The 16,346-nt window shown below is 42.5% G+C and overlaps 1 protein-coding gene across 2 annotated transcripts in view; it reads left to right on the forward strand.

Moving 5' to 3' along the window:
- Positions 1-16,346, forward strand: part of LOC118504311 — a 43,538-nt gene that overhangs the window by 16,851 nt on the left and 10,341 nt on the right. The window contains exons 1-2 of one of the 2 annotated variants that reach the window (XM_036038613.1): positions 9,873-10,140; positions 12,865-13,093. In XM_036038613.1, coding sequence (XP_035894506.1) covers positions 13,031-13,093 — 63 coding nt within the window. In that variant the 5' untranslated portion in view covers positions 9,873-10,140; positions 12,865-13,030. Of the gene's footprint in view, positions 1-9,872; positions 10,141-12,864; positions 13,094-16,346 lie in introns of those variants that run through there. The other variant, XM_036038614.1, reaches the window with a different exon arrangement.

Below are 16,346 nucleotides of genomic sequence, written 5' to 3' on the forward strand. Positions count from 1 at the left end.
TGTTCTAATACCGCCTTGTAATTTTCGTTCTTCTTTTCCTTTCTTAATGCTTATACCGCAATGCACTTAGCGAACGCAACAGTGAAAACTGCAACAGCAGTCCGGAAGTCGATTCAGTAATGTCAATTATAGCATCCTATGGCTTACGCGCATCACAACCAAAACAAGGGAAGATTACGAAAATGATAAGAAAAGAAAGTCGGAAAACATTTCAAAGCATTCAATGGTATTTGGGCAAATTAAATTATAAATAATTGATAGACCAGAACGATGCTGTAGCATTTTCCAAAAAGTACAGGGTCCCTTTGGTTTGTTTTGTTGTGCATTCATCCTTCGACGTTCGAGCTCTGTAGGGTTGTGATCAATTTGTGTCTTTCCCTGTGGAACACTCGTCTGATTTGTAATGTGGTTTGTTGGAATAATCGATTTGACATTCTGTCTCGCTTCTCTTAAAAGGTTTGGTAACACAGAATGTTTAGGTGCATGACTGCGTCAAGTACTTTAAGCTGTGAATAAAGAAGTCTCAAGTAGTGTTGGTTGCGTTGTTGTGATTTGATGTTAAGGGGTCCTGTTTTTTTTTTAATTCTAAGAACTGCTCATAAATGATGCTTGAAGAAATGCTGTCGTTGGTTCAGTACTTTTTTTAGCTGATAGGACTTCATAATTAAGAAATATTTCAACGATCGCTCATACTTACGGATTCTTTTATTTCTTTCTTTACAGGTAATAAACCATTTCAACCACCTGATCTGGTCACATTCACAACCACTATCGTGAGTCATCTATCTCGTGTTAATTATTTTAAATCATGCTTCTGAACTTGAAAGAATTGTTTTCTGAAAAATGTGCTTTCGAGCAACATTTATTTTAAATTAATCTTTCAACAAAAACAAGAAAGCTAAAACTGATTCTGGAACAAATCCTTCGAAACAGCTCGACTTCAAGATAACACCTCAGATCGGGAACTGAAAAAGCAGCTAATGAAGCAACATCAAAATCATCAGATGAACGATGCGAATGAACCACAACAGAAATTGCACCTTTTAACCCTTTCCCGAAACACCATTAGCTAATTTCTTTCTTCCCCACTGTTTTGTGATGTGCTGGAAAATTCACTCGATCTTGATGGAAGCAAGTGGTAACTTTTCCGACCTCAGCTTATTACCTTATGGCAGTGCTACTGCTCCTAAACGGGTGCACAGTACCTCCAAAAATACACACTTTCTAATGAACTAGACAGCTGCGAACTTAGTTGCTGTGTTCATATTTTTTCATCAGATTTTAAATGGTCATCAAAAGAAATAATCGTGCGAAATCGTGCACCCGAAAAAACCCGCTCTCAACTATGGGGCTCGTTGCTCATAAACACTAATGTTCGAAACTTTACCGTAACCTTTCTGTTATCACAGTTGGTCGTTCAGATTTCCTTTACTTCACGATCGATTTAGTGCGTAATCGTTTCAGTGTTTTTCCACGCAGTTGAAACCCTACACACGTACGCTTTTCGATCGCTATTTGGTTGTTGCTGATTGCAGGCGTCTTATCACGGGGCGTACTTTCCTCGGTACGCTCCCCACAGTAAAAGGTCAATAAAAATTGAAAGTTTTACACCGCGTGGTGTGCGTGGCAAATGGCGAACGTGTGCCGACTTTCGTTTCCGATCGTGTTAGGTGATTGTGAACGTCAGGTGAGAAAGGGGCAAAGATACGGACAGGAAGCGAGACGCTGATGCTGGGTAAGACTTGCCGGATCGATTGGTGTCGGGTGCGCTAGTGTACGACACGGAAATGCAACCACGCACGGAATGCAAGCAGGTTTCACTGCTAGCAGCAGCAAAAGAAGCTGCCTCATGGTCCAATTGGGTCGATGACCACGTTTACAATCGAACGATCGTTGGAATCCATAAAATGTCGATCGGGTGCATTGCTCCCTGCATTTTCGTTCGCTCTAATGACGGACACATAAAAGCGGGTAACAGATTGCCAAAGGAATAGAATGATTACATACCTTTATTGTTGTGGTTCTGTGTAAAAGATGGATTTAATTAACATATGATCAGGTTAACATCACTTCAAAGCTGTTTGTCAGCTTTGAACTTCTTAAACACATTCCAACTACCTTCTCTATCGAATCGGGATCATTTTCTTTGGTTGCGTGTTTCTACGCTCTTAAAAGGCACAGTGACCATGGCCCCATTTTAAAAAGCGTAACCTTCAACGCCGGCACCCAGGCATGATAAATGTCCCGTACATTAGTGGCCAAGTCCCATTACCCCCACACCGAAGGAGTTGTTTTTGTGATTTAAATGAGGTGCGATTCGTCGGAAAAGGCGTTCTTTTCGGCAAGTGGTTTTCATTCTAATTGCTTCCTGCTCCGGGGAATGAAATGATGGACACTTCAAGAGATTGCTCCAGTGCAATTGTCCGTTGAATGGCTGGAGAGTAGGCACACTGTTCAAGGGCAAAGGCTTTTAAGTGTAATGCGTGATGTGGCACTTTTTCTTTCTGTTCTACATTTTCTATGCACTTTATGTTCATCACGAGACCGTAATTTATCACCGTAAGGGTCATACTATGGTCATGCACGTGTGTCATTTACTTACCGAGAGAAAGAGGGATAATTCTGGGTTAGGATGGCACGATTTGTTGTCCAATATAAAAAGTGTTGTTTCGTAGATAATGAGCTACGAACATGATTTGTTTTGTGGTAATTTGTCATTCCCATTTTGGATGATGCTAAGTAGACTTGTGGCACTTCTGCTCATAAATAGAGGTTCTATAAGATGTGGTAATGTTTTGATGATGCCTACTTTAATCCGTGAATTACTTTTCATTCTACAATTTTACTTTATCATAAGAATATAGGTTCGTCGCTTGTTTGACGTGCACCACGCATTGAAGATGTTTCAACTCTTTTCGGCACAGTTTTCAAATAATACAAAAATAACGTATCGTTCCACCATAAAATATTCTTTTTCCAAGCAAGACTCACACTCGCTGGTTTTTTTTAACACATAATCGTGTTCTACTGGTAAGCCTTGATTAGGAAGTGAGGAAAAACAAATCACAAACAAATATCAATTCAAAATGTCTCGTGCCGTGGGTGAGCGGGTTTTGTGCGTGCTTTAATTTTTTTTAATTACGTCTCACGGTGAATCGTCTCTCGAAACACTATATAATCTGAAATCTGAGTGAGGTATGCTTGGGTGTCACACGTACCGACGGTTTGTATTTTTCCTTTCATCTCTCGCACACATCAGTCAAAATAGGAAAAAATATACGGTCCACGCGGAGAAAGACAAAAAAGCGTGTGTCAAAGATAACCCCACTCACCTCATTCCAGCCAGCCCATAACCCATTACAATTATCAGTGGGTCAAGTTTTGTGGAACAGGTTTTTGTGGTTTGTGGCGTAGGTTAGAGTGTTGTTATTCCGTCTGGTAAAGAAACAACGATGCAAAAGCTTCCTGGATGATTTTTTTACGGATAACCACTGAACCGTTTGCACAAGAAAGTGCATTAAAGGTCGTCCTATTAAAAACAAGGACAAAACACACACTTTCATTTCTCTCTCTCTACGAAGCGGGCCTACGTTAGAAAAGGATTTCCACTTGCTTACTGCACAACCCGTGAACTATGGTAAAAGACACAATTAAAATTCCTTTCACGTGAGCTCGTCTGATGATGAGAGCGATTGCAAACGTTTGACTTTTTTATGTCTTTTACCTTTTTTATTATTGTTTTGCTTCTCTTTGTCCAAATTTCACGGCTGTGATGAGGCTAAGCGAGCGATACACAAGGGCATTTTCCTTCCGCCACATAATGTCCGTTTTAACGAGTTCCCTTTTTTAGAAGGTTCCTTTGCCTTTTGAAATTTGACAGCTTCTATTTGTCATTTTGACGAAAAGCGATGCTTAGAGCGAAACAAACACATTATACACTCCTTCCGATTTCTTGCTTGTCTTGACGAACCATTTCTCCAAGTACCTATGTGTCCCGAAACAGCGAGAAAAAACACTTTTGATGGCTATCATACCAAACACATTAGTGCACATCGTGAGGAGAAAGGAAAATATTTTACGCTTCATCGTCCTTGCAAGATATGAGCGCTTGAAGGCTTCATGTGTGGTTGAGGAAATCATAAATACCCCCAATCAGCATCAGTATTGATCGAATGGGTCGGTTACAAAGCGCATCCTTTCTGGCTTTACGGTCGGTAAGGATAAAAACCCCAGCACAAAGGTTAACCCGTTTGATGATGCGTAGAATTGAGCGTAAACGAATCGTTCTCTCGAAACCCGTTGAGCTTTCAAGCTTTTTCTATCGTAATCATCATAGACTGGAGCCGCCTACCGCAGACTTCGGGCTTAGCGCAGGAACGAAAGCGAATCCTTTTAATACATTTTTAATTACAAAACCATTCCCTGCTTCTTTCTCCCGTCAGAATGCATTTGTTCAAGGCGAGGTGAGTGAAGGGACGATGCGAAGGCTTGCTTGTAAGCATACTAGGTCTATTCCGATCACAGTCGGAGAAACGGTTCATTGATTTGTATGCCACTAAAAGGAACGTGCATAAATTGATTTAAATTCCTTTTCTTCGCCAGATTTTGCTGCCACGCACCACGTATCTGTTGTTGGGAAAACAAAAGAAAATGATTACAAAAAAGGAGCTTCTACCATGAACGAATTCGAGTCCGAACACTTCCACCACTTCAGCAAAAGGAGAAACAATTCACTAGGGTTCGTCGCTTATTTGACGTACACCGCGCATTGAAGTTGTTTGTATCCTTTTCGGCACGGTAACGCCCCGTTTGCTTCGGAGCAACCGTTTGGAAAACGGAACCTTCTGTCCTGGTGTACTGTGCGACCGGTGTTTCGAGCTTCAAAACGTCAGCTTTTTATTCCCCCTTTTTGTTGTTGTTTTGGGCACTGTTTTACTTCCCATTGCAACACTCACTGTCATGCTAGGCGGTGGAATTAAATCAATGCGCATCGTCATGCGCCAACGTGCAAGCACGGGCGAGCACAATAAATCAATCACTTTGAAAGGGTTCCGAAAAGGTATCGTACCACAGCGAGGTGGTTTTTGTGTGTGTGCGTTGGTGTGGGTATAAAAAATAAACGCGCACGCCTTCTGGATCGATCGATGCATGGTGCAGGAAGCGACGACTAATGATGTGTTGATCGATTCCAGGCGGGTGGTTTTATCTCGCCGGTGCATTCTCAGCCCACCTGCTACGCTACTGATGATGGACTGACAACGATTAGCATATGAATGGCGGCAAGGGGAAATTTGTCAGATATGTGAGAAAAATGTTCAATTTAGTGTTCAATCACTAGAAGATGGATCGTCTTAGAGTGACATGAAAATGGAGAGAGAATAGCTGCTATGCTTTGCCGCAACACTGTAAACAACACATTTATAGCAAAACTTTCTCCAAGTGAGCAATTTTGAAATGAATGGTTACGTACTGTCTTTTTTAAGATATGACGATCTATAAACGTTATTTATCCTTAAAAATTGAAAAAGTTGCTCATAAAGCTAACAAAAAAAAACAAACATTTCACTCGGACATTCCAATCATACTTGCTATTCTGCTTTCCTTTCGTATTATAATGGAATGATTCAACTACGATCATCGCTCTGAAGGCGGAACTGAGATTTGTGAAATTGTAATAAAAGAGAAAAAGCATACCGTCACACACACACACTCTTGTGCCACGTTTGTTTTCGTCCACAGTTTTTGATCGTGTTTCTGCTGTTGCCTTTTAACAATGGCTTTAATGTTTGCTTCCCCTCAAAAAATTGGTTTCAGTGCGAAGGAAAGTCGAGCAATACTTTCTTCTTTAAAAGAAAAACGCCGTCCGAAAACATAAAATAAAGCTTATTTATTGAACAACCCATCTGGCGACAAGCGACACCGGATTTGATCTTGTTTTTGTTTTACCTTTTGTTCCACGTACGATAAAGCAGATTTTTCATCCGCAGACACGTGAGGCGTAATATTTTTTTTTAGAAGGTGTTGTCGATTTCAACGATTTCTTTTTACTACAATCCATTGGTCTTCTTTTAAACGCTTCTTTGAGTATTATTTTTCCACGGTTTTGCTTTAGCACACTAATAGCATGGCGAATAAAGGGTATTATTATTTTCACATTATCGCATCGCACCGCAGACTTTTCGGCGAAGAAAGTCAATATAGCAACACAGGTCCGGTTTACCGGCTGGGCAGGGAAACAATCATCCTTTCTTAAATGTTTCGGCAACAATCATTTCCTTTCGAACATGTTCATTGATTTCAATCAAACCAACGGTTTATGGTAACGATGCAAAAATATGCTCCTTACCGACACCCAGCCAAATCAAATTGATGCGAAATTTGATTCGTGCTAACAGTTCAAAACAACAAAAAACACCAAGCCTCCAGTTTCACTTTCGCCTAGCCACAACAGTTCACGCATTGCAACAGTCAGGTAATTGTGGTAGAATAAACCGCCGGAGAAAGTATCATAATAAACGCGTCTGTGAAAATAAGAAACGGGGCCAGGGTTGGGAGAAGTAATGCGAGGAGAATAAAATCAACACTCAAATAAACTTACCCTGCATCCGGAATGCAGGATTGCGGCAGAATCGTTGCCTTGTCCGTATTATGAACAATCATCATTAGCAGGAAAAACCTCCCCAAAGGAAGCGAACCCGTTCGATCGATCTGAACCAACTTATCGAGCTGCGTTTTGGCGCCCACCGGAAAAAAGAGACAAAAAGCCTACGTTAAACATACGCAACGCAACGAACGGTCAGCGTCAGCATCGTTGCTAAACGTCGATAATTAAATGACAGCTTTAATTTTTGAATGCCTTTACTTTCGTCGTTCGCGGGGATGCTATCGGTTTAAATTAATGCTGACAAATAACCACAAGCTGAGGTGCTCCAGGTGCCGTGGCTGTAATGTGCCCGTGTGGTTTGGGTATTTTTTTTTGTCTGCTGTTATTTACTTAAAAAGGTGTACCCTTTCCTGGTTTGGTGGATGAATACTGCACAACGAATAACATCAAAACACGAAATCAATGATTTTCACGGGAAAAATTACAATTTTTGCTATCGCAGTTGAAGCTTTTAAAATTTCAACCAATAACAAAAAATAACAATTTATCATAAAAGATTATTATAATCGAAAAAACAAAAAAAAAAAAGAAACTTGCTTGTGTCTCACTTTGTTTCAATTTGTAATTGGAAAATTACACCCCGTAGCTTGGAGTAGCTCGCGACAGTGAAAACAGCGCCAAAACAGCGAAAGCACCAGTTCCAATTATTGTCCACCCCGGGTCGACCGTTTTGTGCCACCCTTGCGAGCCGAGCGCTTCTCTTCGAAATATAGCTATCTTTTTATTTTGAAGCATTTTTTTATTGTTAAAACGTTGCCTACCACCATTTAATAACCGCACCGTTGATAAGGCACACCGAAACAACAATAATTACGCACCCCGGAAAAGCCGGAACACCGAGCCGAACAACGCCGAGTGTCTTCGGAGATGCCGGACGTTCGGTGCAGCCAGCCCAAAACAGTGCACCACCGATACGATACGTAATGATCGGCGTTGAAATAATTACCACATCAGATCCCCTCGCTCGGGTGCTCGGGTTCGCATCGTTTCTTTCATCTTGCAGCGGGCCGCCCGCTTTGTGACCCACATTTGGTCGGACGGACGGTTGATGTTTCCTTTTTGTTTTGTCTTTTTTTCTGGTAACTGCTTTTTTTCTGTTGCCCAAAGGCAGCAAGTGACTTTGACCGCTGTCTCGATTGCCGGGGAGAGAATGATGATAAATATAAAAACACGCTTGAACCCTGCGCAAGGGAAAGTGATGTACAAGGGTCGCGAAAGCCAGGATCCAATGGACAAAAGGGTTATCCATAGTATGATATGGGTTAAAGTTCCTATTTGGGTGCGATTTTTTAATAACAGCACACTAAACTAGCCTTCAAAGAAAAAAAAGTGTCTAATCACCATAAAAACCGTTTGCTTCTACCTGCACGTTAGTAATTCACTACATCAAGCCTCAGCGTATGGGAGAGAAAAATGTTACACTCAACCACCGTGCACAAGCTTTCTCCAAATGCGACTTCGATCCCGTACCGCGTTCCGAAACTTCGAGAGCGTGAACAGCCGCCAATGAAATCATGCACAGCGCTACCGAACAATCGTTATTGCATTACATCTATTGAGCAATTTCACTCGGCCTCGGCTTCCACCAGGACGTTACGATGAGTCACCGGAAGCAAAAACGGATCTAAAACCATTTCCCAGTTCGAAGCAATGGGGCAACTCCCCACTCATACGCTCCAATCACGTAATGTGAACTGACGCAAATCTTCCTACTGCCCTAGTCTCATCCCTTCCAGTATTGTAGCGCCGTTTTGTTTGCTTCTGCGTGATCAAACGGAAGTAGGTCGCGGACGGTCTTGTAATCGAACATGCGAAGGGATTTTCCTACAGTTTTCTACTCACCTTACGAAAATGGGAAAGGGTTGTAAAAGCTGATGGAAAGAAATAAAATACGACGCTCGACACTGTTTGCCAGTTATGAGCATTGCGAACAGCACGCGAACGAGCAAAACTTCGTCCACTTCTTCAAGCGGACGCCCCAATCCGCTGATGATCATAAAGCATACAAGCGCCAAATTATCCACATCCGGCTTAACCGATGACATCCGGATACTGGGGACTGGTGAAATTATGCAAGCGCAGTTAAGTATGTTTCTCCTCCGAAACGATCGCAAGTCAACAAAAAAAGGTTATGACTAACATATCGTTCAAGGACATACTGTGGTGACAGAAGACGAAATACTGCAAAAATAGAGAGTCTGGTTGGAGGATCCTGGTTCGAAGAAGCTCATTGTCGACGAACTGCTACCAATTTCACGCGATTTGTAATGGAGCACCGGGAACTTTAAAACAATTGTTAATGTATGCAACAGTCAATTGTAATTCCTTGCCCAATTCCGAATCCTAGCCTGAGCGGTAGATCGACCGAGCGCAAAACTTTCTCGTTTGAATGATTTATCAGTGCGCAACACCGTCATGATCATCATCATCGCACCGTTCATTTGAGAGACTCGTCAGTTAATAAAAGAAAACTATAAAAAAGTCTATGTTTCTTCAAACGAAAGCATACGGGCGGGGGTAGCTAGCGTGGAGGAGACTGTCGGAGGAGTCTTCTGGAATTTGATACTCTGTCCCGCTCGAGGGAGTTACTTAGGGGAACTCGAATGCCAACCAAGCACTCTAGTCTTCACGCAAGCTTGGTGCAAAAAACCCCCCATGTACACACACACACACACTCCAAGGGTAGTCACTCACGCAACGAAAATGAAAGTGAGATCACCTGGTTGTGCTCTGTGCCGACAGGCCAGCACCTCCGTAATCCCCCGCCTCGCCTCGCTTCTCCCCTTCAATGTACGGTTCAATTCGAGAAAGTTGCCCTCGCTCTCCAAACCAAACCAGACATCTTCTCTTCCAACGAACTGAACCGCAACGTGAGACAGCACAGGTATTGATGCTGTCTTTCCCATTCCACTGTTTCTCGGCACACCACCAAGAAATGAAGCTGCACGCAAAACGAATGAGTGAAGGCCACTGCGCCACTCGCACAGCTTTCCACTTGGAGCGCTTGGGCAGCGAAGAAAAGAAAGTCTTGCAGCGCCGGTGCGATTAGGCGAACGGGCCAGTACGAGAGCGAGATAGCGGGAAGGAAAATTGGAAAGCATTGAGACCCGTGTGCCTGCGTAACGGGCACTCAGCGTAGCACGGCACGGAGCGCTCGAATCGTGTGCACGCGGCCAGAGCTTGCGTTTAGTTGAGAGCTACTTTCGAAACGAGACGGTCGCACGAACGAAACGCAACTGGGCATCTGGTTCCGCGAAGCACGAGGTTCCGGGACAATACGGTCGGTCGGTCCCAACACTCGAAGCATTGGATGTCGCACAGTGAAGTTGTGCACCGCGTTAGTAAACCCGTGCTCGGTGAACGGTTATAGTGTGCGAGTGCGGTTGTGTGTGCTGGCTAGTGGTGCAGTGATTGCCCCAGCAAGGATCAGCAATCGGTGCTGAAAATCCTTGGCCTGTGCTTTTACATATTAAAGTGTAAGTTTTCATTCCGCAATAGTGTGTAAAAAAAAACCGGACCAGTCATACGGAAGCATCCCGAATAGTGCGGAATAACCGAACGCAGTCGCAGTTTTTTGACGTTGATTCCTTTCGAAATGCTCCCGTTAATGCGCACCGGTTATCCGGCTAGTTAAAGCCCATAAGAAATCGATCAACTGACATAAGCATAGCAGGGTAGTGAAAAACATATATTTTTCCCCCAGTGACCCAGATATATTTTCTCCATCTGCTTTTTCCTCCTCACTTTTTTGCGGTAGTAGTTCGAATCTACGAGCACTAGTGCTTTTGGCAGTTTATTATATTTTTATTCCGTACTCGCGAGCAAACGGCAAACAACAGCTATTTGTGCATGTGATGCGCATCGAAGCCGAACGGCAGCGCCAGCGGATGTATGTAGCACTCTACCCGGACGCGTGGAGAAAACTTCCGGACAAAAAGGGATTAATGAAAAGCGGAGTGAAAAAGCATATTTTGTCGAAGCGATCAGCGGTATTGATACCGATAGTAGTTAATTTTCTTTCGAGCACCTGTTCGCATCGTGACGGTGGTGGCTCTTTCCGGGTGTTTAATTGGTGTTGGTGATTATCATGATGAATGCGATACCAAAAAAAACACGAGAAGCATAAACATGAGTGAAGACACTAGATCGTTCGTTTCATTCGGGTGTGGTAATATTTCAAGAAAAGCGTGCTCAACAATTTTTTTACAAAAGTCACATACATTTGCAACGTACAGTAATCGCGTCACGCATAGTAGTAGTGAAAGTGGAAAGTTGTCCCTCTCGCGTTCAAGACAACGAGTTGAAGAGTTGAAGCTGTAATAGTCTGTTGGAAGTGACATGTAGTGTTGTTTAGCAATCTCAAATTCTTCTCATTTCAATCGAATACGAAATGTTTCTTCTGCGGTGAACTGTGAGCATTAAATAATCCCTGTCTACAGTAAAAAAAAACACCCATTTGACAGAGCTTCCGAACATCAGCCAGACAACGTGAAAGTGCCGTTTCCGGAATGCATGTTTCCAAAATCTCATACCGATCAATCATCGCGCTTTGGGTTTTGTGGCGAGGAGGGGAAAAAAGAAAAAGGGAACCACCTGTGAAATTAGAGCATAGTGAAGCGGACACGGAATATGATGGATTTGTGAGATATGAAATGAAGCGAGCAGCAACAACAACAGCACACAAAAAACTCCCCGAAACGAATGAATTTAGCAGGATAAACGATGCTGGTTGCAAAGATCGATTCGATCGTGTTGTGTGACTGTGAAAGTGAATGAATAGGCAACTGGTTTGTAGGGAACCGGGCGGAACCGGATCTGGCCGGGGACGATGTACGATGCTCGTTGGAGAATGGAGTTTTGTTTTGCCCAGTGGCGCCGAGTGTATCGCGAAGGAGAAAGTAGACTTTATACGCTGACGATTACTGGGTTATTTGTTTAACAACGAGCTACTAGTTTCTTTTTTCCATTTTATTCGTACCTCCACCAAAAAGCACTGGCCTATTTCCATACAGAGCTTTAAAATTCTTCTCCCTTACACAGTGAGTACACGGCCAGACCAGAATCAGAACAGACAGCCAGCGTAATTAGGCTCCCAATAGCTCAATTACCTTCGCCATGCTCGGCACATTCTTCCATCACGCAACGAAAAACAGCTTCTGATTCTCGTCTGTGGCCACCGATATACCGGCGATGAGCTGCCGAAAGGTGGTAGCATAAACAGCAACATAAACAGAAGCACCACAAAACCGCTAATATAAAAACGTGCAATAAATAATCGGGTCAGTTGCCGGTAGCCGCCAGCTGAAGTGTCCGAATGATGGTATTTCCCCATCCGTTACCGGGTGCCACCACCACAACGCACACCACTGACCACCGAGGTTGAGTTTGTTCGAGGTGCTTTTTGACGCTAGCAGTTGCGCATCTTCTGCCTTTTTCTGCCGCTTATGGCGCATTTTCAGCAGAAGCATCATTACGTAATTTGTCCTGTCCACCGTGTTCGCGTTCCGTTGCACGAGTTCAACGAGTTCGCGCCAGAAAGTGGCAAGTGTTGTGTGGTCAGCGATTTACCGTTTTGTAGCGGAGTATCTGCATGAACCCGAACGGAATGGTACGGCTGTGGAGGAAAGGCTTCAGCGCTAGCGATTTTATATGTTGCGTGAAGAATAGAGCTCGTGACCATCGCTGATACCTGGCTGAGGAAGATAGATTAACCTTCATTTCGGTTTTACCCTACGGTTCTCACTCACGATTTTCACAACTTAAGCTATTTTGCACACACGCTTGCAGTCGATGCTTGCTTCTGCTTTAGACTGTCCAGAAAATATCAGCGCTACTCCTAAAGAGCCTTCAAGATAAGAAGCTTTCGCTTGAAAGTGATCCCGATTATTCCATAAGCGTAATCGCCGCGCAAGCTTTAGCTACTTAATATCGTGATTAGATAGCTTGAGCGAGTTTTCTTGTCTTAAACGTTCACTTTTAAGTTCGAGCCGTGTGTATTATTCTCCCACCGTTGGATAAATGTCTAATTGAATTCATTTCTTTTAACTTTAATAAATAATGTACATTAATTTTCATCGACTGCTAAAACCGTGCACGACCCACAAGCAATTTAACTAACTTTCTTCGTTTTCTCTGTTTTCCCCCTTTGTTTCTTTCATGCCAATCACTCCCGATCGCCGATGGGAATTCGACTGCTGCAGATAACGGACAATCTGTACCAACCGCTGCCATAGACTGCTGTAGTGATATATAAGAATAGAAACAGTGAACGAAAGAAAGAAAACGAGCCACCAGAACGATTGCAAAACTCTTGCGAACGCGAACAACGAACGGCGAGAAAAACCTACGACAAACAACACGATAAACATGATGGGCTACCGAATGCGATCCTTGGTCGCAACGTTCGTGCTACTATTCACAGTACTCGAGGTGAGTGATGAGTGTAAGGGAAAAATCGCGAAAAAAGGCTCAGAGCCACAGCACCATTAACCATCGCTACAGGGTAAAATTGGTTACGAATGGAACACTTTGAGCGATCCTGTGAACCTCACGCTGGTGACGCATTTCCTTCCAAGAAACCTGCTACTTCCTTCGCTTTTCATCCCAGCCACAGAACACAAGCTTGAGAAAAATGTAATCAACAATGAAAATGAAACAATCTCGCTCCCTTTAAGCTTTCCACCCGGCAAAAGGCGAACGATCAACAGTTATGGGCTCTCTGTACGTTCCGGCTGCAACCGGCAGGTTGCCTATAGCTTGATTTGTACTCTCTTCGGACCGATTTTTTATTTCACTAAACACCTCTTTTTCCCCTTTCGGCGATACCATTTACTCGCAATCAAGGCCCCCCTTTGGAAAAGGTTGCACATTATTATTGCCGCTTCCAAACCGGCCCAATGATGCCCTAATTTTTGCCATGACCCATCCCCAGGAAGAGAAGGTTTGGATTAAAAGGTTATCAAAACACCTATAAAAGCGTGCAATTGGAGAAGAAGCGTGTAATTTTCGACATCTTTCAAACCCGAAACTATTAAACTCACGTGAACAAAACAGCAATATCCAGAGCAGCATGCAAATGTGGGTAATTTAATTTTGTTTACTATCCTACCAGCACGTTTCGTAAGATCTTTTCCACGTTGATGGTGATTGATCACGTAACGCGCACATGCGTTTCCTTCCTTACACTCTTGGGCTGAAAGTGGCTGAAAAGTGTTACAATAACATAATTTGGTACTTTCGATGCTATCTATGCAAGTACGAATCAATCCTCTAATGGTCTGTATGTGTTGCGGTCAGGATTGATAAGTCTGCCAGATTACGCGAGCTGTAATTATTCTGCTTGAGTTTGATGTCTTATGAGATGTTGCATTGATTTGACCACACTTACGATGGCACACATCACACTTATCGTTGAACCAATCAATTCATATCACGTACCGGTGAACAAAATTAAACAAGAGTGGCCTACTTAGGTTTATTTCGGTACCTTTGATGGTTGGCATGTACACTGTAATTGTTTTTCGCAGAAGAGGTCAAATGTTATAAAACTTGCGTTGGACAGCATAGGTACAAGGTGCAGATATAACATATTAAACCCTAGCTTCCACCTGAAGCATTCATAAATCGTGTGTCTTACAACCGAATAACAACGTAAACGAAATTTTCGACACCAACGTTTTATTACCTTCCAGCTCGTTTTAAAGTGAACTAAAAACTGTTCTCTGTTGTTCAACTTAGGCTACCTTTTTATTTTTAAAGGCCAACAACGACAATAAACTGGACCAAAGTAAACAAATGGTTAACATTCATCGCATCCACTCATCATCTACTGTTGGACGCAAATCAGTGAAATAAAATATAATCCGAGAGAAAAGCTCTCGCTGGGGGAGGAAAATAAAACGCCCATGGAAACGCGTGCGCCGAGCCACAACAGTACACTTTCACCTTCACGAAAATTGTTTTGCGGTTTTTGTTTTCCACGAACATCACATTGAGTGACACGGCAACATTAAACCGGCGCACGGGTTTCGGTTTTGATTTGAACTGGGACGTTCATACTGTTCTTCGGCCACGTGCTGGTTTTTCTCATTGCGCCCCAATAACAATAGGAGGTGCCGAGTGATCTTTGCGATGCTTGTGATCGCACACACACAGGCCATCGCGCTCATTAAACCATAAAACTGCACTGCGCTATGCATTATTTTGTGTCACTTTCACCTTTCAACCAGCATTAAGCAGACGTTCGCTCACCGCTGCAAATCGTGCTGGTGCGAAAATGTTGCATTTATCGAAGGAAAAACTCTCACTAACAGACAAAAGTTGAAAACATGGGATGCACCAACTAACGGCGGTAAAAAAATGGATGAACATTTGCAAGATTAATTAAATCAATCTTCACATTGAAGAGATCAAAGGGAAATTTCAACGCCCGCGTTGCATTGAATTTCCCAAATTGTTAGTGAACTGTTCCTTATTTAAATCCATTGTTTTCCAGCAATCTTGATTGGGAGACGGGTTTGATTAAATTTCTATTCCAAATAATCTTTTCCATACATATTCTCTTCCATGAATTATCAGGAAATACAACGAGTTATGTTGATACCGTCGGTACACTCTGGTTTCGCTCTTTGCCGTTACATTTCATAACACATAACACGAAAAAAGATTCTTGTTCTGATTTTTCCGAGATTTTGCTATGTTTCCTTCTCGATTTTTTTGCTCCATAGCTGATCTTTACCATGCTACCGCTAAGTAGCGGTAAACATGAAAATCAACCCAATCATTCTCTTCGTTTTCGAAATACCGAACTTCCACCACGACAAGTGTAGTGAATGTGGATTGGTTTTTTAATAAGCTTTACTTGCCTTTTCTGGTATGCGAATTCATTGAGCTGGATTTTAGTTGTTGTCTTCTTTCATATGTAACATGAAAGAATCTTGATCGAAAGGAAAAGATATAGAATGATTAGAGCATGTTCTGCACGGTTATGTGAGGTATTTTCCACCTCATTTTCAACTGTATAATTGGATAATAAGTCAACATAAATCACTTTGATAATCAATGCTTATCGAATTAAGTATCGTTGGGCTTTGCTAATTGAAGCGCAATCAATCATATGTAGAAGAGGGAAGATGTTTTTAGTTACATAAAGTCTGTTCATATTGCAATGCAATCCTATATAGTGCGAGCAAATGCCATCAATTTTAACTGACCAAAAATTTTCTCCGAAACACAATGGATCCTGTTTCGAAAACGAGATGGTAAAATATCGTGATCCTATTGTGAGGTTTTAAAACGAACCAAGTTTCAACGAAGCCCTTCTCTTAAATTTTGTCTGCAGAGAACGTCAAAACTATATTTATTTCTTGTTTATAGTTTATGATACATTTCAATTCAATTGTACGCTGTACAAATTATTATTATTCACTGCATGTCTAGAAAAAAAACTGCAAAAAAGAATTGATCCCGTAAAAAGTATGTCTGATGAAAGGGAAAAGGGTTTGTTGGTGTGTTCTTTAGCGACTGCAGTTGTAGTGAAAGTGTATCACCCAGAACAGACCACACTGTCTGGTTTCTCTTGTTCTCCTGCAACGATTTAAGACCACTTGCTGCTGGCGGACTTCGACCTCCTCCATTCGACTCAATACGGCTCGATGCACTCGGGTGACTCCGTTATAAATGA

This window comes from Anopheles stephensi, chromosome 2 (assembly GCF_013141755.1).
Source record: "Anopheles stephensi strain Indian chromosome 2, UCI_ANSTEP_V1.0, whole genome shotgun sequence".
In the NCBI taxonomy this organism is placed as follows: Eukaryota; Metazoa; Arthropoda; class Insecta; order Diptera; family Culicidae; genus Anopheles; species Anopheles stephensi.